This window comes from Manacus candei, unplaced genomic scaffold, assembly GCF_025592945.1.
Source record: "Manacus candei isolate 608988 ecotype Guabito, Panama unplaced genomic scaffold, ASM2559294v1 h1tg000015l, whole genome shotgun sequence".
NCBI classification, from domain to species: Eukaryota; Metazoa; Chordata; class Aves; order Passeriformes; family Pipridae; genus Manacus; species Manacus candei.
In genome coordinates this window covers 22924950-22947618 of record NW_026138063.1, presented here as the reverse complement: position 1 = coordinate 22947618, position 22669 = coordinate 22924950, and the positions used below count along the sequence as shown (strand labels likewise).

Sequence of the window (22669 nt, the reverse complement as noted above, 5' to 3'; positions counted from 1 at the left end):
ATCTCACAGAGACACACAAATAAATGAATCAGAGCACTGTGGGGTTTTAAAAGCAGAACACAGGTTTATTTACAATCAAGTTCTTATGGGCAGCTGAATAAATAAAAACTTTGCCCCATATACTCTAAGTCCCCTCTGCAGAAAGTGTCTGAACAAAAGGCTGGGTTAGAGGGAGCCTGTCAGAGCAGCTGCCCCCAGCCCAGCCCCTGAGAAGAACACACTTCCTCAGTAAAACACTATCGGGAAAGAAGAAAATAAAGTGCAAATAAAAAGGCAATAAAACGCTGGTGGCTTGTCTTGAGGCCCAGACGATGTGGAAAGGTTTGGCTGGATAAAGATATGCCAGGTAGGTCCCTCCCAGCCCCATCATGGGTTGGGGTGCCAGAACAGGGGCAGAGCCAAGACACCGCTCCGTAACACAGAGGGCTCCAGCGCGAGGGGGAATATTGCACGTGTGCTCGAGAAGGGGCAAATGGCCTGGAACTGCCAGCACCAAAACAAACAATGGATTTGGGATCTGACCCCACTGCTCCCCTGTGTTCTACTGACAGCCGCCAGGACAGGACGGATGAACAGGGAAAGGGACCAAACACGTACATTCTGGGACTGAAGTCACGGTGTGACTACATTCCTCATCACAGCAGCACAACTTCCACAACGAGTTCAACGAGCTGAACTTCTCTCTCCTCACACCCAGAAACCAAACTGCCTGTGGTATAAAAAGATTAAAAATCTTCTATTTTGTGATGCCCAAGCTGTTGAAGGGCATTTCAACACGCGGGTGCAGAAGTCCTGAAGAACAGACCATCACCTCAGGAGCAAGTGAAACTGATACAAGGAATTCACAGGACAGTGCTGGAGAGCCTGTGCCAGGATCAGAGCAGATCCAAACAGAGCTGGTAAAACTCCAAGGCAGAGTTGCCAGAGCCACAGGAGACTCTCTTTAAAAGCTGTTCCAACACTTCACACTGCCCAGGACCTGTCCACATTTCAGGATCTTCTCACCCCACACCTGAACTTGGCCACGAGAACAGAACACAGGAGACAGGACATGTTTTAAGTCAGCATACACAGTAACTCCTTCCCAACGTTTCCACCTCAGAAGTGCTGTAGATACATTTGTGTGACAGGATATTTGGCACAGCTGTCTGGTGAGGAATCCTGCTAGTATCTTCTGCTCCACTTGGTGCAGAGATACTGCATGTAAAGGCATGACTAAGTAGCATTCTCCATCCAGAACAGCTAATCCCTCGCCGAGTCCAAGTGCCACAGTGCAGTGACGGCCGTAAGAAGTCTGACTCGGGCTCCTTTCTCCATTGCTCTGGAACTTCCCTCTGGAAAGCGAAGCCCATGTGCTTGTCAATATCCCAACTCAGGATGAATCTGGGCTCGGGTGTCCCTCCTGTTCAGCCACGGAGCAGCAGCAGCACCACACAGAGCCGTGCACCCTCCGGCAGTCAGAACTCAGCCCACAGCACAGCCTTGTTGCCCTTGTCCACACTGACCACGTGGGCACCCGCTGGCGACCACGCCACTGCATTGATAGGAGAACTGAAATGGAAGCCAGGGGTGAGTTTACAAGAAAGCTGAATTCCACAACACTGAACACAGGAATGAAATACTATAATACTGTGATCATCAATTAAAAAGCACTTTCTCAGCTCTCAAGAGACTTGGCCTTCTAATAAGCCTGAGAGAGGTACAGTTTCTTCAAAATATATTGAATGTACTTTATTAGAACCATATCTCAGTTTAAGAAGGTAACAATAACAAATCTAACCTAATTCAACCTAGAGAATACTGTCATGAACCCATAAGGAATCTGCATATTAAGAATTCTCACACACCAATGTAAGTTGCAAGGCTGTACAACAATAACTTTGTCATCGCTCAGTGAGATTCACAACCCAGATCCCCACTTTGGATTGCATGTCCCGCCTTCCTCACCTGTGATGCTTTGCAAGCGTCCTCTCCAATTTCCCAGTAAGCACATTCCAAATGTAGAGGGCCCCATCAGCTGAACCAGCAGCCACATAGTTACTGTCAGGGCTACGAGATCAAACAAGGTGCAGAAGGCAAAGAACAAGTCAGCAATTTTCAGCACACATCATCATTCCACCCACAACTTCCTAAGCAAGAAACTTGGCATTAACTACTCTTTTCAGAGTTATGTGTTACCACCTGCCAGCACTAAGAGGTGAAAGCACTCTGAAATCAGAGTGTTTCACGACATTGGATCAACATCTAGAGATAACAGTATCTTGACCAAGAGGAAACACTGGGTGAATCACCAACTCCACCCCAGTTTTCCTGGCTATAAGTGGGGACCAATGCAGCCAAGCATCAGGAATCGCTCACTTTGGCTGCAGAAAGATTTATCAGGCACCTTGCTTATATCTGACCTTACCTGAACACAACTCTCGTCCAGTCAGAGCCACATTTGAATCCCTGGGCACTGAAAAGTTAGAATCAGATAACTGTTAACTAATTTATAAGAAGAGAGACTTTCAGGTTGTTTCTGAAGATCACATTAAGGATTTCTGCATGGTTCAAAATAAACTCCAGCATCTTTGCTGTCAGATTCTAGAGAACTTTGCCACCATGTAGAAAAAGAGTTAGGAGACTGCTCTCTCCATGGTGGTACTGAAAAACACTCCAGTACTGAGGACAATCCACAACCCAGTTCTGAAATTCCCACTGTTCTTGTGAAGAACACGCTCACCTGAACGTCTGCTTGACAGCACTAACCCTCAGGTCGATGATCTTGAGCAGATCATCACGGGAACAGGTCAGAAGCTCTGTTCGCTCCGAGTTCAGGTCCAGGGCTGTGATTCTTCCAAGCAGCTCCAGCTCTTTTACTATGCTTTCAGTCCTAAAGACAGAAAGGGAAAAAAAGGGAAGGGAAAAAGGCAGCAGTGAACCAGGATCCAGAAGCCAAACCACTGTATCAAAACTTTGACTTGTCCCAGTGTGGAAGAAGAGGAGAAAAAGGATTACTTGGTTTACTCTTACGTTTTGTTTCTCTCCCAAGCTAGATCCCACCTTGTGGATAACATTTCCAGATAGATACAACTTTCCTAACAACCCCATCCTAGAACAGCAAATACTGACCAATGCAGAGTATTTACCACCAAGTAGGTTGCCTTTTCAGAAAAGAAATGGCATCCCCTCAAAAAAAATCCAAAATACAAAACACCGAATAGTATAAAAGTAGTAAAAAAAGGTCTCTTTCAATGGCCTTCTGCAACTCCTACAACAGTCTCATTGGCTTCCCAGCTCAGGTAGAAAAATCCCCTAGCTCAGACTAACCTGACAGCAGTCCCATAACCATTCCTACACCATAAGCTCTCCTATGACAGTTTTACCTGATGTCCCAGAAACGGATTTTCTTATCAAAATGTCCACTCATTACACACTGCTCAGTACACACGATGTCATTGCAGCTAGATCCTGCAAACACTGTTTTTATACCTAAAAAGGAGAAACCAATGGTGACACACTTAAATTCATACTGTACAAACTGAGGAAAACAGAGACAGAAAACAATTACTAACCCCCCTGACACACACAGTGGTCACACACAGCAGTGCCCAAGGAGTGCCACGGGGCAAACTCTGTCTTAGAATAATCCTGATTTAAGTCTTCAGCAACCTCTCTGCCCTTCTTAATCTCCTTTGCTGGGGCTAATATCCCTTTAAATGTGCCTGTGACAGCTGCTTTACTTCTACTTCATATTTAGCCAGCTCTAATTTGCTGCTGTTAAACAACATGAAACTGTCTCCTTGACCTCTGTTCATGATCCAGGTATCAAGGTAACCTTGAATTTCAACTGGTCTCTCAAGTGCAAGCAAGTTTAAGAGCCATCAATAGGAAAAAAAGCCAAGGAAACAAGGTGTTTCTCCCAAAGAAAAACCTGGACCTTAGCAATTTCTCCATTTTAGATACTGAAATTTTTGGTACATTTCTATCCACCTCAGGGTTAAAAAACCTGACCTGGCTCCAAGTTTTTAGTGGAATACTGAAGCACACCCCCTCAGACTGGTAAAGAAAGAACCCTCCCAAAACACAGCTGCTATCAAGTGTAATAGCACTAAGAGTGCTTCCTGCACACACAGGATTCCTTATTGCAGGCAACAGGCAGAAAAAGTCCAGTTACTTGAATAACAACAGACGACGGCACGGTTGCTAGTTTTTCCTTTCTTTAGACTAGCCAGGAGATGAAATAATCTATCTCATGCCAGACTCCCATGTCCATTCAGCAGAAGCACATGGATGAAAGACAGAAGTGATGTCTCCTTACAGACTTTGCTGCGGAGGTCCCAGAGCTTGAGGGTCCGGTCGTGACTCCCCGAAACAATGCGCGCGTTGTCCAGCAAGAACTTGGCTGACAGGACTTTGCCGCTGTGACCCGTCAGGGTGTGCTGGGGACAAGAGATTTACAGGCTGAAACTGTGTATTTCCACTGGCTTCCATCACAACTTGCATTGTTTGGAGGAATAAACATCTCTTCCAATTAAACACAGGCTAACGCTGAGTAGGAGCAGTAAGTACCACAGAGTCCGTCCTGAAGCCGGGAGACACAGGTCACCTTTGGCTGCAGCTTCTCCTGCTACTCAGGAGTCTGCAAAAGCTCCCTTCCTAACCCTCCATTCACCTACACTTCATGGACACATGGCAACTGCAACACAGCCCTGCAGGAGCCAAGAGAAGGGGTTAAACCATGCTGCAAATGGAAATTGTGCCTTCCTGGGTTTATAATGAGCTTCCCTCAAGGACACAACAGGGTATCAAGTCCCGACTGTTGTTACATCTTCAAGCCTAAAAGCTGAGACAACCAGAGATTTCAGAAAAACTCCTTGCAGCAGCTTCTGTAAGTGCAGGGAGACGCTCTGTGGGGCTGAGAAGATGAACCGTGTTCACTTAGAATTGCTCAATATTTACATCCTAAATCATAAAACAGATCATGAACGACTGAAGAGTTATGAAAAACAATAGAGAAATATTTCTATATCCTTAGATTTTTTTAAATACTATCAAACTACACAAAGCAATCTGGGCTTGGGAAACACAAAAGAAAAACCCTTTAGAATAGAACGGGAACAAAGTTTGGAAAAAAAAAAGCCCTGATACACAACACAGAGTCAAAGATCATCTCAAAAAGACCCCTTTATCTTAAAAAAGGACACAAACTCCAGCAAGGACTAACTTTCACTCTGCATCTCTCTTCTGCTCTTGCTGCACAGACATTACAGGCAGATATTTGCATTTAAGCAGGGAGTTTGTGGCACAGTTCACTGACTTCAGTTTCACTGCCCCTGGCTCATGTGCAAGCCAAGACAAATCCATACCACACACTCTCAAAACAGAGTGCACTATTTTATCTCAGCAAACAGTGAATGCACTCCAAAAAATTACAGGAATATTACATGAAGCCAGGTGGATGTTTGCAGGCATAACTAACTTTCTGTAGCAAGTAACCTACACTCTGCTAAACTGGTATTCCCTGTAATTCACATTCAACAAAGAGAAGCTGCAAAAGAACTGATATTCTTCCCTTTCCTAACTGAGACCTCACATCTCCACGCTGAGAACTACTCGGTGAATTATCATGCATCTCTTGGTTGTAACAAACATGTGAAATATCAGAAGATTTGGAATATCAAAGTAGCATCTTCCTAAAACAAAAAGTTGAGGAAAAGAGTACATAGGAAATTACAATTAAAACCCCCAAACTCTTGGAAAGCTGAGACGAAACTTTTCTTTCGGTCAATCAAAGGTCAAACTTCCTTTAAATTAGAGCCAAGTGGTAGAGAAGAATGTGAGTCAAAAGGAGTTAGGAGGAGAGGAGGAACCTTTCAAAAGACATTGAGAATACAGTCTGGCAGGTTCAGGCTTGCTGCCTTGGACAGCCAGGCAAGAGGCTCCTTTTCAAGAAAGCTGCTCCTGACTTAAACCAAAAGTCCCTCTTTGTCTTCTGCAAACCCTTTTTCAGCAGCCCTCTCCTTGGAGTGAGGCTAAAACATTGAGGTGGCTCTCCATAAACCAAAGGAAGCATTTAATCTTCCCCAGAGGGGGGCACAGAAGTGTACTTTATGTGGCAAGGTTTGCAGTGGGGGGGCTGCATTGGGAAAATAGGCAGGAACTGGGACTTCCTGCAAGGTTGTGCACAGACCAACCCTGCACCTACACAGACCTTCGAGAGATAAAGCACCTGTTAAGGAAAAGAACTACTAAAAGTGCCTGTAAATGCCCAACTTCCAAAATTGCCACATCCCCATTAGGCAGAATGGGAATACAAGACAGAAACACCTCTTTGCTTCACGAGACTCACCCGTAATCGATTGTCATCAACAGTCCAGATTCTGCTGGCAAAGTCATTTGAAGCTGCTAAGAGGTAAGAACCCTGTGAACACAAGTTTCATTTAAAACTCCTTCCACTAGTCAAGATGCAAATTAAACTCAAATATTTCCAATAAATCATTAAAACCATGTTAGTGCTATTTTGCCACAGGAAAAAAAAGAATAAAACCAAAAACACAGTGGCATATGACAATCTGGAAAGTTAGTGTGTTCCTTCCAAAAGGGCTACAGCTTCTGCTTATCACCAAAATGGGAGTGATTTGTAGAATCATGACTACAGATAAAACAATATACTTATTATAACAATAAGAATTTATAAGAATATACAATTATAACCAGACCAAAAAGGACATTCTCCTTTCCCTTCTGCTGCACTGAGGAAACAGGTTCTAGTTTGCCCTCATCTGTTATGGAGGCATATTTTTCTTTACTCTTTTTTTATTTATTTATTTTTTCACCACAGGGAAAAAGCCATGCTTAGACAGGCCTCAGAGCGGAATTAGCCTGATTCTTGCAGTTTTCATTAAAATTCTAATGTTTTAAGCTAAGATTCCAAAAACTAAATCTGTCTGAGGAGAGATAAATTGACTTGTTCACGGCTTTAGGCTCTCACAAGTCATCCATGATGGAGAATGGGCACCACAGAATTCATGCTTGCGCCCCTGTCCACCTCAAAAGACCTTCCTGAATCCTTGTAAGTCCACTAACATCTCACCTCAGGTAGTTCTCACCTCAAATGTGTTCAAGCAAAAATCAGAACTAGCTTCTCCTGCAGATGAACAGCACCAGCACATCTCTAATAAGCTGGTCAGTGCCCACAGGAAGGATCCTTTTGGGTGTCAGTAAAGTTTGGCACACAGAATCATCCCCAAACGGCAGAAGTTATGTCAGCTTTGTGTTATGGAAGAGGTCTCAGCACAAAAGTCAGATCATGTGTCCAGTTAGAACAATCCAAGACCCCAAACTCCTTGGAGCAGGACTGTAGGATGCTGATCCCAGTCATGTCTCCAATACTCCAGGTGAACATGAACTGAGCACATCTCAAGCTGTCAGCAAACACTCTGCCAGCCACAACATTACTGTGCCGTGACTGGTGAGAAACTGCTGGGAGAAAAGGTCATGGAAGTGCAAGTCTTGGGATAATCAGACCTTTTACTATTCATCACAGACCTCAGTAAAACACTTTAAAAATAAACTTCACAGAAATAAAGCCTCAGTGTATTTGCTTTTTTGTACTGTTACACCAGCTTCAGTGGAAAGCTGAAGACTGATTTCTTACTTTAGACAAAGCCAAGTGTATTTTATTGTAATTTTATCATAATAGCCCATAACAGCCAATGTCTGAGCTGCATATCATCTTCTGAATTGTAAAGCAAAGATGAGAATTACAGACTGCAGCTTACCAAATAACGATCTTTTGTACACTTTTAATTATTTGCAGTTACTCTTGGCTTTTCACTCATTTCTTAGGTAACTTTTCAACTAGAATGGAAACTGATAGCAGAGAACAACACAATTCCATTAATTTATTCCCAATCACAAACAGTGGATATTGCACAGATACTCACAGCACTATCAAATTCTATGCTTGTAATCCCAGCATTACTACCAGAGAGGGAACCTTTGGGCTCACACCTATCTGCACAGAGAAAGACGAACAAAAACTTCAGCAACGGATTAGAACAGAAGCTGACACAAAGTGAACCATAATAGGACTTTATTTAGCATCCCACCATACCCCAAAGCAAAAAAAGGTTTACCTCCCAGGACTTCCCAAAGCTTAACCCTCCGGTCCATGCCTCCTGTTGCCAGTAACCGGGAGCCAGGGCTGAACTGCACTGCATTCACCTCCCCGTCGTGTGCATCCTGAGGGGAGGAAAGAACAGCCACCCAAAATGGGATCAGCACAGGCCCAAACCCCACACAGCACAAAGCCACAGAAGGAAAAGGTTACAAAGAATCATAGCTGTGGATCTTTCAGCAGTTTATAGGAAATAAAGCCACAGACAAACTCTGCTACGGCCGGTGGGGTATATGGACAGCAAAAAGGCTGATCCTTATCTGGAGAAAAAAACAAAGGCACATAAAGAACCACACCACAGCAAGGACTCAGCAGGGATAATAAACTGGCAAAAGCCTTACAGTGCTTCCTACGGTGTGGTTTTTAAGTTACACCAGAAAAAAAAATAAGGAAAGAGAGGAGAGGACAGAAAACAGTAGCAGGTGATATTCTGTAGAAGGAAACTAGCTTTTCATTCCTCCATCTAGAGACAGTCATAGAACGTGATCCAAACAGTTCATGCAGCCATGGAACACTCAAGTCAGGCTTGAGTTAGGTAAGTCTGCTAGAAAACAGCCTAACAGATGAACTGCATTCCCTTAGTGCACTGGTGATAATGCTGCCTTACACTGGTGACGAAGTAGTGCCAGCACAGTGTGACAGCACCTTCTCCAGAGAACTTGGGCTTAAGCTGTGCTTCCTATCTGCATTTGCAGTGACACCCCTGCTTTCTCACAGCTTAATGTTCTGAATTCTTAACTTTTTAAAACCTATGAAAATTTTGATATTCATTCCTTTTTACTGCCCTGTTAATTTCACAGCTTTAAACTACTTACCCACACAGTATTACTACCACATTATCAATTAATTTGCTGCATTCCTTTTTAAGTCTTTTCAATAACTGCTCCTTCAAAACCAGCCTTTCTTATATTTTTCTGAAACTTGTTGCTTGAACTTGGTCTGCCAGCTCATATTTAGGGGTCATTACACTTCAAATCTGATCTCCCTGCAGGTGCAGAGGAGCCACTCACAACAAAGCTGGTCAAAGGCCTTGCCTAGAAGCTCTGGCTGAGAATGATGGCTGAAGTGATTTCCTTTTCTGCCTTCTACTTATCTCTCCAAAGCTGAGCCCAGTCTGCTCCCTGTGTCTGCCACACCTCTGCCACAGAGTCCTTGCATTAATTCCTGGAATGCTGTGCCAGACCAAATGTGTCTTGACATTTTATCTGGGTTCAAATCACAGGAGCTAAAGCCTAACATCTCCTCTGCTGATGGTCCCTTTTCAAGCTCCAGCTGTCACTTAAGTCATGACCCTATTCTCCCTTAAGGTAACACTGCTTCTTCCTCCACCCCACGACTTCTGCTAGGGAGGCTGGTACCAAGGCAGGCAGGAATACACAAGCCTGCACGCTGCAGTGAGCCACGCTGGGTCTATGGATGAAAAACACAAGTCATTTCACACCCATGAAAAACTCACATCCAGCTCTGGAGAGCCCGAGAAAGCTCCAGACACCTGTTCAAACAAGCAGCTGCATTACAAGACAATTTCCTGCAGTACCTTTCATTCAGAAGTCAATGCCCTGCACAGAAATTTAAGTTTCGCCTTGTGAGGCCAAAGAACACATAAAGGAGGTCTCAGCTTGAAAACCTTTGATCATGCACAGCAAATGAAGACACCCCACCACCATGAGCTCCTCTTAACCAGGTCTGTTGGATTACATTTGGTGCCACAACTCCCTTCACTGTGGAGAACTGGCCTGAATTAATCCAAAACTGTCAGCAATCTCTTCCTCAATCACAGCTCTACTATGGCATGACAGAACAGAGACTGTTGGGAGCCAAGAGGGTAATGGAGTGTAATTCCTCTGTGCCCTCAGAAAACTTCTTTGTCATCATCGACCTCAGTAAGACAGACATCAAGCACATTGGCTCTGGGAAACACCTGGGCTAAGACTTACAGGGAATGAACTATGCTACCAAACCAAGAACTCCTTCCTGTTTGGCAGTGCTAACAGAAACAGCTCCAGAACATCAGTTCCCACACCAAGAGGATTCACTACCTCCAAAGACAGTAAAAGGAATGGTAGAGCAGAGAGTTTGTTCTATACTCACAAAGACACAGATGGCAGTAGTGGGCACTCTCACTTCCTTACTGGCACCTGGATGTGGCTCTACATTATCCTGGGGGGCAGGGAGCGAGGATAAAGAACGCCTCCTGAGATGAAACAAAGTAGAAACACTTTAAAAGGAACAAGGAACACTGTTTCTCTTGAGTTCATCCATCTGTACCTGTCACTTAACTACCCTGTACAGCAAGTAAAAAATGGGGGAAGATACTTTTAACTTTTTTTTATCCCATCTTTCAAAAATTACGTTTGTTGTATAACACTACCTTCACTTGTGGCTTTAGGTATTTCACAGTTCACCAGATAAGTTACCTGAACTGATTACTGACCTCATTTTGGAGCAGTCCTTACTTTTTTAATAAGAAGAGAAACATGGCAATGACTGCAGCTCCATCATTATGTCTAGGGAGACTCAACACCATTGCAGCACTACATCCCTGGCAGCAAAATGCTCCATTCCACACCTTGGGCTGCTCCATTTAAGCAAAGACCATCTACCTAAAGCAGAGCCTGGCTTAGAAGGACTGGCTCCACTCTGGACACTAAGCACAGAACCCAATGACTTATTTTAAACAACCCTATCAAAGGAGCAAAGTGCAGTGGAAAGTAAGAGCAAACCCCACATACTCTCTCCACAAAGAGGGGCTCATTACTCTCTTACTGTAGACAGTTTCTAGCCAGAGTTATCAACATCTGAAATCTAATCAGGACAATGCAGCTGGGTTCCATGTTACTTCAATGGAGTACATTCACATGCTGGACTAAGCGCGGAGAATGTTTTCACCTGGCAGCATCAGAAGATTGATGTCCCAAAAGGGGAGACTCAGACAGACTGGAGGGAAAGGTCAGAGGTCAGCACACGGCAAGATGGAAGAAACAGGAAGTTGAGGAGAACAAAAAAGAAAAAAAAAAGAAAGGCAGAAGCTAGAAGAAAGGCTGAAAATACTTGCTCGTATTCCCTGTATCACCAAGATTTTGGCGTACATTGAAACCAATATACAAAACAAGGAGGTGAAAGGGTTCTAACCTACCCAAAGATATTAGTGATAGAGTCCAGAAGGCCTCCAGCTGGCTGGGAGAGTCGCTTACTGAAGGAGGGGAGCACAGGTTTAAACCTTGCGAACAGCTTCTCCACATAAAGATCAATACAAACACATTTCATAGCAACACGTCCCTGGAAGGACTCCCTCCCCTGCAGACCCAGCCCAGAGACAGAGAACACCAAAGGCATCAGTGCAAAAGTGACCAGTAACTGCAACTCAGAACATGGCTTGAGAGTCAAGTTTCTGTAACTTCCCTCAACCTCACCCTGTGAATTGCTGGGTTTAGATATGAGTGTGCAAAGTCTGAAGTTTCAAGCAAATTAATCTGTGAACTCATGTAACTACCTCTTACTTTCCACTCACTGCTATTTCAGAGAAAGAAACAGATGCATTTAATCTAGGTGAAGATTATTTTAGTATTTCAGCTAAACCCAGCTTTTTGCAAAGTCACATTGATATCAAGTGTAGTAATGAAGGCAAAACACAACAGGCACTGTTATACCCATGTTATTAACTATTTTGTTTTTAAACCTTTAAGATTAAACAGATTTTTTAGGCACTAGTGTAATTTAGTTAAAGCAGCACAGGAAAACCAGCACATCTTAAGCACAGTAACAGAACATAGGACACGAGTTTCCTACTGCTCTGGTGGAAGTACTAAACTGTGTTCCAGCTAAAGGCAACTCAAAACCCTAGGTGACATTCCCAACAGTGCTCCAACTCTCCTATGCCCCCTGTTCTGGCTCAGTGACATGCTCCACAGCCCTGCTGCCCACATACCTGGCCACGCGGCTGACGGCTCGCACCGGAGACGTTTCCTCCGCTGTGTCCGAGGCTTCATCCGCCAGCACTTCGATGTCATCATCCCTGCTGGAGTGAGAGAGAACATCTCATTCCCAACCAGCCACAGCTTCCCATGGAAACCACCCAGCAACAGGCACAACTGACAGGGCGACCCTGCTCCAGGGTCTGTCAGTGTCCATGCCCAACCCACTCCGGGTTTATGCAGCTGCAGTAACACGCAGGTAGGTCCAGACAACACACAGACCTGGCTGTCACTGCCAGAGAGGTAACACTCAACATACTAAGTCTGAAAACAAACACAGGCAGCAAATATATTTCAGGTTTTTTCTTTCCAGCTGCCAATTCCTCATCCCTGGTCACAGGGCTGGGTTTCCACAGCCGCTATTTCTACTGCCAGACCTCCTCTGCAGATTCTCCTTACTACAGACATTCCATTTCAGCTTTCGGTGCTACAAACAGCACTGTAACAACCTACCACATTCAGGGGAGGCTTCACCACAGAGTTAATTGTGTTTGCTGGATCAGTTACAGAACAACAGAAACACGAGTTACTGCACCACCAAATACAGGTGATATTGCATCAGCACCTTCTGCTGCTTCAGAACAAGGAGGTGTTAAAAAAAGCACAGGAGTCTGAACTGTCCTCCTTCACCCACACCAAAGGCATCCTCATACTTTCTGTACTGTTGTACTTCAGGTGATGCACCATTAAGTACAAGGGATGTTTTGGTTCATTCCACTGAAGTGCTGCTGTATGACTGAACACAAGTGTGAGGTTCCAACACATGTACCATAAATTAATCCACGTAAATTACTCAGCTAATGCTGAACATTTTCCCCCATTAGTCACCATGGGCTCTGACAACTAGTATTTCTTTCCTTCAAGGATGATTTTTCCTTCACTGCTGATTTTGCAGGACAAACTATTTTTAAACACACTTGACCAACCTAATGCCATTTGACTGAGAAGGAAGTTTAAATTCAGGTTTTAAATAGGAGTAAACCAATTTCCTGCCATCAGGTAACACTCAGCTGCAAAAGAAGTTAAAAGGATGGGACTGTTGCATAGCTGCACTTTCTGTTCTAAGATTTTGGAGGATAGTATACATGAAAAGGCTATGGAAAATATATACTCTGATTTAATGTATCAAGCTGAGATTTCAATAAAACACTATCAAGTTCTGCCAATATTTCTTTTTAAAAATCTAAAGTTTGTGCTATTAAAACTATGTAGCAAAAGAACTTTCCATGTTAACAACATAGTTTTAAGTGAATATAAACACCAGGGCACTCCCCTTGAAATGCTGCAATTTTCCCCTTCAGTAAGCAGCACATTTATACAACACAAACTCTCTCCAATTACAAAATCAAAGAAGAAATCCAAACCATCTGTGAAGCAGTTTGAGTAGTTTACAGAAGCAATTATGCTACAAGCTCTCTCATACTCCCCATCCCAAACTTTCGTGCAGATCCTGTTCCAGAGCAGATACATTGCTCCTGTCATGTGCCAGGACGTGCAGCACAGGACCCAACAGGATTACAGGATGTGAATATAAAGACCCAGATCTCAGGAAGGAGCCTGCACACTGCACTGGAGACTCCCAGCAGTGCCCAGTGACAGTGCAGCAGGTGCTGCTGTCCTGGACTGGGCTTACACCTTATCAGCCACTGCCCACTTCAGTCACCTGCCTGAACACCACCCAGGGGTAAACACAGCAGAGAAAGAACAAGAGACTAGAGAGATTTTTCTTTGGCTTACCAGGTAAAGTAACTCCACATTGATCTACTTTTTCCTCAGACAATAAATCCCTCACAGCATGGAAGTGAGGGGTATATTTTCACCCACGTTGACTCACTCGGTACCTGTTCCTACAGGAAATCCTTGAGCACATTTGTAGTCTAACCCTTTAAAATCCAGGCAAGTCCAGAGTAATTGTTTCATGACTTCATTATTTCATGAAGAATTATTTTAAAGACCAAAGGCATCATACAACAAATATTTTTATGCTGAGATGACAACATACACTGACCATATGAACCACTCCTGGGACTTTCAGCCCAAGCATCTATTTTGAGTCCTGACAGAGCTCCTTCTTCTGTAAGTTCAAGCAGGGAGAATTACTGTGCATTTCTGACTTCACATGAAAGTTTAAACACTCCTTTCCCTCACCCAACTTAGAAATAACAAAGATCCCATTTAACATGCATCTGCAGAGACCTGAGACACGAACTATGAAGGAGACTCTAGAAATCATGACTGCTTACGGTTCAACAGGCAGGGGCTCTTTGGCAGCTTCTGCCAGCTCCTTCTGCAGCCTGGCCTGGCGTCTCCTAAGAAAAAGAACCCAGGGTTATTTAAAAAAAGCACACTCCAAAGGCCACCCTGCACAGTTTTGATGGGCTTCATAAGATTTAAAAAAAAAAAAAAAAGTAAAATAAAAATAAAATAAAAAAAATCAGTCCACTGCCCTAATTTTATCCTGATTTTCAAGATACTCAAAGCAGGAGACACAGTTTTCTTACAGTGAATAGCAAAGGACAAGATCACTCCAGTGTGGCAATAAGGCAAAGTGAACCCATGGACCTTTATGACTCATATGGATACAGATTAGTTTGGAGGGCAAAAACTTGTCAAAATAATGATTGTTAGTAAAGCTAATACAAAACTGCCCATTACTATGAGGCTCACAGTATAGCCCTTACTCTCCAAGTATTGTTAGCTGGGAAGTAAGCTGAAGCAATTCAGAAGAAAAAATAATTTACAAGGAAAAAAACCCATACAAACCTATTTTTGCAAGTTATACATAGCTCAGTCTAATGGCAGATGCTCATTTTAGAGGAATGCAAAAAACACTGAAGTTAGTTAAGCCAAAAAAGGATAAAACTAGGAGCAGTACAAGATTCATTATGAACAGAAGTCCAAATACAATACCAGCAAAAAAACCCCAGTTTCTATCTGATTTATAATCTTCAGGCCACAGTTAAATGTTGCTCAAGAAACAAAAGAACATGTTTTATTCATTTAAAAGACAGGAATGTTTTCACAAAGCATCAGTCTGCATTGGCCAGAAGAAGGAACACAAAGTTCTGCACTCTCACTGTGTTGTGCAAGAACAGAGATCTCAGAGATCAAAACTAAATCTGCTTTTATCCTATGCACTCATAACTGAAAAATACACTGAGTTTATCAAACAGAGGTCATGGATCTCACCTGGAATCCTTTTCATTTTCTGCATTTAAACGATTGGCTTCTTGTGCTTTCTCTGCCATCCAACGCGAGACCAGCTCCTGGTTGTCTTCAGTAGTTTTCCTCAGTTTCTCCTCCAAGGCATTGAAGGTGATCTGGAGAGCATCATATTCATCTTTCAGTGTCTGATTAGCTCGCTCAAGATCTTGCAGTTTGCTACGCAATTCCTGGCACTCTGTTTCCAGGTCAGAAATCTTTTGCAAATACTCTGCAATCCTGGAATGGCAACAAAACATACAAAACAATGAGGATGTCCTTTGGGACCCGTGCCATCTTCTCTGTGCTGTTTGCACAATGCCTCACAAAGGCATTTTTAGCCCCTGGCTAGGACTCCTAGAGAACATTATAACTCTAATGAAGAACTCCAACAGAAGTCTGGCCCCAGACAAAACAGTTCCTACTCACTTGGCTTCGTTCATCTGCATCTCTTTGTCCTTCTGCTGCATTTGGTTGTTCAGATCAATTACAGACTGGGCCAGCTATAGAGAGGAGAAAATCACGTTACAAGTTGCAGGGGTGCCAGCTGGATAACACACCCTGAGCAGCCACCAGTGCACACACGCTGGTGGTCTGTGTATCAATCTAGCTGTGATCCAATTCAAAGTATGAATCACATCTTTAAGGTCTTTTTTCCCCAGCTTCCTATGCAGATCTGTTTACTGTCCTTTATCACATGGGTCATTAAAACAGAGAATCCACTTTCAAAAATGGGTTGTTAAAAAGTTACTGTCCTTCCTCTCTTCCTTCGAAAAGTTTCTTTAATAAAGTCACATCAAACAAAATGCATATTAGGAAGAAATTTTAGTAGTAAAAAAATTAATATAGAAACTAAAAATTGCCAAGTAAGTAAACCAAGTGCTGACAACCAAGAAACAAATCTTCCTGCTTTGGCCAGGACAACCATTGTAGGAGACATGCAGGTCCTACTGTAAACTCAGGTGTCACCAAGAGCTTTCCCCCAAAGAAAGTTGCTGGTGGAGTGTCTGCAGTGCACAGGCCAACACTACAGAGCTGCAGCTGCCAGATCACAACTCTCCAGTCAGAGCTGGGAGAAAAGTACCTGCCTGGGCAGGTGGCTTTTAGAACACCACCTTGGGGGGAAAGAAGGACTTGTCAGAGCCCTGACTAGTCGGTGCACACCTCCTGTAGAAAGCTGTCTCCTCTTTGGAAAGCTCAGAATTGCTGACACTGGAGCTTTTCCACACCTCCAGTGAAATGTGTTCAGAGGAGCATGACAGCATTTTCCAGGTCATTCACACCTTTACCCTATAGAAGTCTGCAGTACAATTCAGGTACCAGCTTCTGGACTCATTCAGTCCACCACTGTGCTTCTAAAAACCCCAATTCTGCTGATGAAGCCTCCACATCTCCCTGTCAAAAAAATCCTCCAAAAACATAAACTCAAACCCCCTGGCTTTTCCTCTCTTCCAGGCCCAAGTGCCATAGCCACAGAGCTCCTGGGCTGTGACTCAGCACTCCCTTTCCAGTCCAACACCGTGGCTCTTCCAACCTTTGCTTGTGCTCGTTTATTCCGTCCCCTCTCACAGCAGTGGTGCTGCAAAGCAAGACCAGTGAAACCACACATGCCACCTATGCTCTCACTTTTCAGTGCAGAACTAGTGGTCATACACAGCTCTGTGACCCACATCAGTTCCTTCCTCCTCCAGTACAGTTAAAAACCTATTAGTGAAACACAAAATTAAGCACTTAAAAATCATGCTGTGCTGACAATGTAAGCTCTCATCTCCTGGTGTCAGTGTTACAGACCAGTGTAACACTGGTTGATTTTAATCATCAAAAATTGGGGAAGCTTAAAAAGGCCCTACACAAAAGGAGGAAAAAATGATGATTAATAAGCTTGGTAAAATTACGGTCACACCCCCTGAGGGCCATGTAGGGACCACTCAGAGCATGAGAGGACTCTCTGACCTCGCCACGTTTCTTGTGCAGCTCAGTGAGCTCCTCCTGGTGCTTTATCTTCAGCTGTGCCAGTTCCTGCAGCTGAGCATCATTCCACGTGCCATCGTGTCCTGGGCTGCAGCTGGAGAGAGAAGAAATGTCACAAACCGGAATCAGTTGTTTCTATGCCTTTGACAGTCTCAGGACATTGCCTCCCTTGGATTCTCTACACTGCACCAGAGACACAGGTCATTCACAACAAACCAAACCTGGCTCCCACACCACACACCCCTGCACCAACCAAAAGGCCATTACACAGCACTGGAGAGTTACATTTCCCGAGGACTACATTCACCTTTTTGTACATCTGTAAGACAGAATTCAAAATCAAATGGAAGATAACTAGCCTTTGTTTAAATTTGCGTGAAGAAAAGCGAGTCTTAAAAGCACACTCTCCAAATGCTGGAACAATTACAAATGTTTTACCCCCTCAATTTGTTCTGGAGGGAGCTGGTGGACCTTGAAGATGCTGGGTATCTGGAGAGGGCATAGAACCAAAATCCAGGGAATCAGGGGTGTAATTCCCAGGCTCTTGGGTTTACAGTCCCAGGTGTGACAAGTCACTTGTCCTTTGTGCTGTCTATGCCCTGACTGCGGGTAAGTTTTGGAGTGGTTACTAATTGTGTTTTACAACACAGTATTACTGTAAGATAATCTTGAATTTCTACACACCAGAACACACATATCACTTCCCCAAAACAACTGTGACCGTAACATTTATCACTCATGTCTCTGAAAGCACAGAGGCAGAAACAGAGAAAAACAGGCTTTTAAAAGGCATATACACACATACACACATCACACACAGACTCTGAGCACATCTGCAGCTATATTTTGAATTACAACTTTTAAAAAATCGTAATTTTAACTTCATTATAGCAGACGAACAGAACAAGGCAATTGCATCCCTTTCTGCAGTCATTTCACGATGTAACAGTCCAGTGGGAAAGAGATAATGCATCCAGAAGCTGAAAGGCCTCACAGTGATATCAGTAACTTAATGCTCTTCTCAAAAAACAACCAACCAACCAATCAACACCTCGCTGAACTAATGCTGCACTAATTGCATTCCCGAAACACTGTGTGCAAACAGACAGGAAGCCAAGTCCTGTGGTAATATCCAACACACCCTATAACTCTGGCCATGCATACCCCTATAGCCAGAATTAGGTACTCTTCCCTTGGCCTTGAGGGAAGTAAAAACATTTTTCCTCAGCTATCTAGGATTAGAAGAGTAATTCTGTTTCACAAAACTGTCATATACTGAGCACAGTATCAGAGTTTAGCTTAGTATTTACTTCAAGGTGCTGTTTCTGTGCTTGTCTTCTCATCCTCATCAACTGCAGCCCCATCTCTTGGAGCAGGTGCTCAACCAGGATCTGATTCTTATAAACTGGAGATGGTTCAAGACAACTGCAGCCATCAGGAAGCTTTTGGGAACTTTCACACAGTTCACTCCAGCCTGCTGGCCAAACACTGACATTTTGCCTGCAAATCCTCCTTCTCTGCTATATTGATTTGATTTGTACTCCAGTCAGACACACCTGCACAGTTCTGCATTACAGAGCTGCGCTGGTTCCAGGACAAGGGCAAAAAGAACTTCAACAGAGGAAGCAATTCCCATTGAAGTAGGAATTCTGGCCTCCTTAGCCCTGCCTTTTCTTCAGGTACACCAAGGGCAGAACCCATGGGATGTAGAGGCTGTCCAAAGGACACTGCTTTTCTGTGGAGTCAAACACCAGCAGAATGAGCAGCATGACCTCTGCCTGCAGCACCAGAGTGCTATTCCCAGGTTAGAGAGGACTCCTGCTAAACAGCAGGCAGAAGAAACCTTCCTTTTAGCATCTGGTGCTTATTTGGGACTGGCACTTCACAATCATGGTTTTTTTCTATTCTCTCCTTCTATGTAATAACACGGATTGAAAGAAATCAAGACATCGTTTTCTCCCTGCACTGCAATCCAACAATTTCATAATCCTTAGGAATTAAGAGCAGGTAAATATTATAAGCATTACAAGGCAAACAGATCAGAAGCAGCAGCTCCTTCTGGTCCATCTGCACACTGTGAGTTTGTGACAAATCAATTTCTGTCCCAAACTTGGTCAGACTTTTCTGTAAATGTACTGTAACTTCATCACATGCTTAGACACAGTTGTAACTTATTTTTAGTTCAACAGATTTCCCAGTTTGTTGTGTGCCAGATCACTGTGGTGTCCCAGAAGCTGTTTGTGTAAGGTTTAGGTTACAGGGTGCACCACAGAGGAGGAGTTTTACACACCTGATCTCATGTCTGCTCTGCATGTCATATTTTTCTGCTTGAAGCTTATCAGCCAGCACTGCATGAAGGTCTGACTTCTCCAGCAGCTTGTTATCTGCAAGAGCAAAAAGTGCAAATAAGAAGATAACCAGAAAGCAAATCCAGATTCCCACCTTCTCCCACCAGCTATGATCTAGTCTCTTTAATTACTGTGACACAACCAAATGCTATGGGAGCCTCCACCACATTAGTGTGCTCTCTCTCCTCTTTGATCTCAGCAGGTTAAGGCACTACCCACCTATAACCCCAAGAATTCCTCCTTAGTCCAGATGCTGTGTGGGACTGGTGTAAGAAAGCTTAACAGACAGAGAGAGAGACTGCTCAAGTGCATTGCTATCTGACAGAACAGGAAGAGTTCGAAGTTCAGGCTCTTTACAGCCCCTCGGAGGACAGCAAAAAGAAGAGCCCTGCAGAGCCCCGCTCAGCCCCAGCCCCAGCCCCGTGTGCCCAGTGCCGGGTGACCGCTCCGGACAGGGCCGGGCAGGGGAGCCCCGCACAGACAGTGCCGGCCCCCGAGCAGCTCCCGGCTGTACAAAGGCCCGTGAGCACGGTCAATAGCACTATTGTTCCCAGCTCCACAAGCATCTGGGCAGGAATCGGGCAGACAATTCACACATTCAATCACTGTCCGCACCACAAAGCGCCTCATCCTCTGAGGGAACTGAGAGAAACAACTACTCATTTTCCCCGATAAAGCAGAACCCCGACTTTTCCCAGCTGCCACAAACACGTCCCAGCGGCACAGCGAGGCCCCGGGCCCTGAGCCCCCCCGGTTCTCCCGCTTTCGAGGAGGGGCAACCCCAGAATCCCAGAACGGCTCGGGCTGGAAGGGCCCACGGCGGTCACCTGGTCCCCCCTCCCTGCTCCGGCAGGGCCATCCCAGAGCACGTGGCACGGGATTGTATCCAGAGCGTTCTGGAATATCCCCACTGAGGAGACTCCACACCCTCCGTGTGCAGCCCGTTCAGAGCTCGGCCACTGCACAGCAAGGAAGTTCTTCCTCATGTCCAGGTGGAGCTTCCTGAGCATCAGTTCCCGCCCGTTCATCTTGTGCCATTGCTGGGCCCCCCGAGCAGAGCCTGGTCCATGCTCTGCCCCGTCCCCGCAGGCACTGACGGCACGGACGGGTGCAAGAGCAGCGCTTACACTGGACGATGATCTCCTCGAAGGCCTGGCGCTGCAGCCGGTCCCGCCGCCGCAGCTCCGCCGCGATGTGCCGCTTCCAGGGGGGGAACCCGGCGGCGCGCAGCCCCGATGCCATGTCGGCGGGCCGGGGGGGCGGCGTGGGAGGAGCCCCCTGAGAGCCCTCAGAGCTCCCACAGCCCGCACAGCGCTCGGAGAGCCCTCAGAGCGCCCTCGGATCCCTCACGGCCGGGCCGGACCCGCCACCGCCCCGCGCCGCGTCAGGGGCCCTCACGCTTCAGCGGCGCGCCGCGACCGCGGCTGCCCCGGCGCTGCCTGAGCCGCCCGCTCTCCTCCCGGCCGGCCCCGGCGCCGTTCACCCTCCACCCTGTCCCCGCACCGGGGCAAAAGCGGTGGGATGGCGTTGCACCGCGGGGGCGGAGACAGGGGCGGCTCAGGCAGACGGGCGGGCACCTTTCTGAGGAGAGGGGGCCTCGGGCCGGCCATTTTGTGTCCTTCCCGCCAGCGCATCCATGCGCTGCCGCCATCTTGAGTGTGTCCAACTCCGCCTCTTCCCCGAGCCGCCATCTTGAGAGGACCGTGGCCGCCCCGCGGCGCATGCGCAGTCCCGCACACAAACACAGGCCCTGAAGCCGGCCCTAAGGCTGTCCCAAACGCTCGCTGTTCGGCCCTCAGGTCATCCCAAACACTCCCTGTTCGGCCCTAAGGCTGCCCCAAACACTCCCTGTTCGACCCTAAGGCCATCCCAAACACTCACTGTTTGGCCCTAAAGCCATCCCTGTTCGGTCGCCCTGCACGGCAGAGCAGCACGAGTGACACTAACGCTTGGCTGAGGCGAGTGGCCGCCCCTGTGGCACCAAGGCCATCCTGCCTCACCAGCCACCGTCACACCTCAGCCTTCAAGAAGGGTTGTGGTGAAATGAACTCTAGTTTGGGGCTTTTTAGGTAAAATTATTATCTATTTAATTATTATAAACTGCCCTGCAGCCCTCGCTCCACTACGGCATACTGTTCAGCCTCACAAAGACACCACACGTTTGCTGGCAAATGTAAAAAAAAAAATCTGTAACAGCTTGTTTCATTGCTTTATTTTTAACTGCTCAACTTCTGAAGTAACGCATTAGGTAACTATATTATTGTAATTGAATTTGAAACTGGACAAGATTCATAACACTTTTGTCTTGGACTACCTACATTGCTCTGGTTTTCTTTTGAGTAAATGAATGAGGATGTAATTATAACACCGTAACAGCATAAAATAGATTATTCACTACATTATTAGACTGGAGGAGAGTGTGCTGCTGTCTGAGTTAATGCTCAGCTCTGTCTTTCCAAGTACACAATGCGTGAGGTTCTGTGTGTTCTCTCTGAAAATAATAGTAAGCACAAAGCCTATTTTATTCTGCTTGTACATCATAAAATCAGATGTTTAAAAACCTAAAACTACTTGTAACTGTAATCTTAAATCCTAATTCTGTACATATAGTTACTGAACTGAAGTGCTGAGAGAAGTTCATCCTGTCAGATCTTCTCTACCTCTTAATCCTCTGCAGAGAAAGAGGAAAGCAGACATGAGGCAGGACAAAAAAGGGAGAAGGCAGAGACACAGAAAGACAGGGCTCAGACTCAGTAACTCCTCTCCTGAGGCTTTTACCTTAGCCTTAATATATAATCAGCCCCAATGTCCCTCACTGCCCTTGAACTGCCAACCCCCTGCTTTCTTTCAGCCTCTCCAGCAGAAAGCCTTCAGCCTGTCTTTGAGAGGAAAGTTTTCTCACCAAAACTGGGAGGGAAAATAATTGTCCACTATTTCTTTCGGCAGGGCAGGAAAAAGAGTTAGTGTGAGCAGAAATGACATGGGGAAAAGAAAAGGTGTGTGCTCAAGCATTA

General features: G+C 45.3%; 1 protein-coding gene and 2 non-coding genes across 8 annotated transcripts; all 3 read right to left on the bottom strand.

Moving 5' to 3' along the window:
* Positions 1-39: 39 nt before the first annotated feature.
* Positions 40-21052, bottom strand: ATG16L1 (autophagy related 16 like 1). 6 transcript variants are annotated; one of them, XM_051782421.1, is made up of 19 exons: positions 20783-21052; positions 19598-19691; positions 17290-17401; positions 15766-15839; positions 15325-15576; positions 14379-14444; positions 12090-12179; positions 11298-11354; positions 11051-11098; positions 10253-10355; positions 8121-8226; positions 7929-7999; positions 6332-6403; positions 4301-4421; positions 3366-3471; positions 2723-2872; positions 2408-2455; positions 1948-2049; positions 40-1551 (listed from the first exon to the last, which is right to left on the bottom strand). In XM_051782421.1, the coding sequence occupies exons 1-19, from the start codon at positions 20895-20897 to the stop codon at positions 1458-1460; spliced, it is 1881 nt and encodes a 626-aa protein (XP_051638381.1). In that variant the 5' UTR covers positions 20898-21052; the 3' UTR covers positions 40-1457. The 6 variants fall into 6 exon arrangements, with proteins under 6 accessions (XP_051638381.1, XP_051638382.1, XP_051638383.1 ...); XM_051782422.1 differs by having other exon boundaries at positions 12090-12176; XM_051782423.1 differs by lacking the exon at positions 11051-11098.
* LOC127468882 (small Cajal body-specific RNA 6) lies at positions 7269-7531 on the bottom strand. Its single transcript, XR_007903714.1, has one exon. It is a non-coding gene; the product is annotated as a small Cajal body-specific RNA 6 (non-coding RNA).
* Positions 9772-10041, bottom strand: LOC127468883 (small Cajal body-specific RNA 6). The gene has a single exon (XR_007903715.1). It is a non-coding gene; the product is annotated as a small Cajal body-specific RNA 6 (non-coding RNA).
* Positions 21053-22669: the final 1617 nt, after the last annotated feature.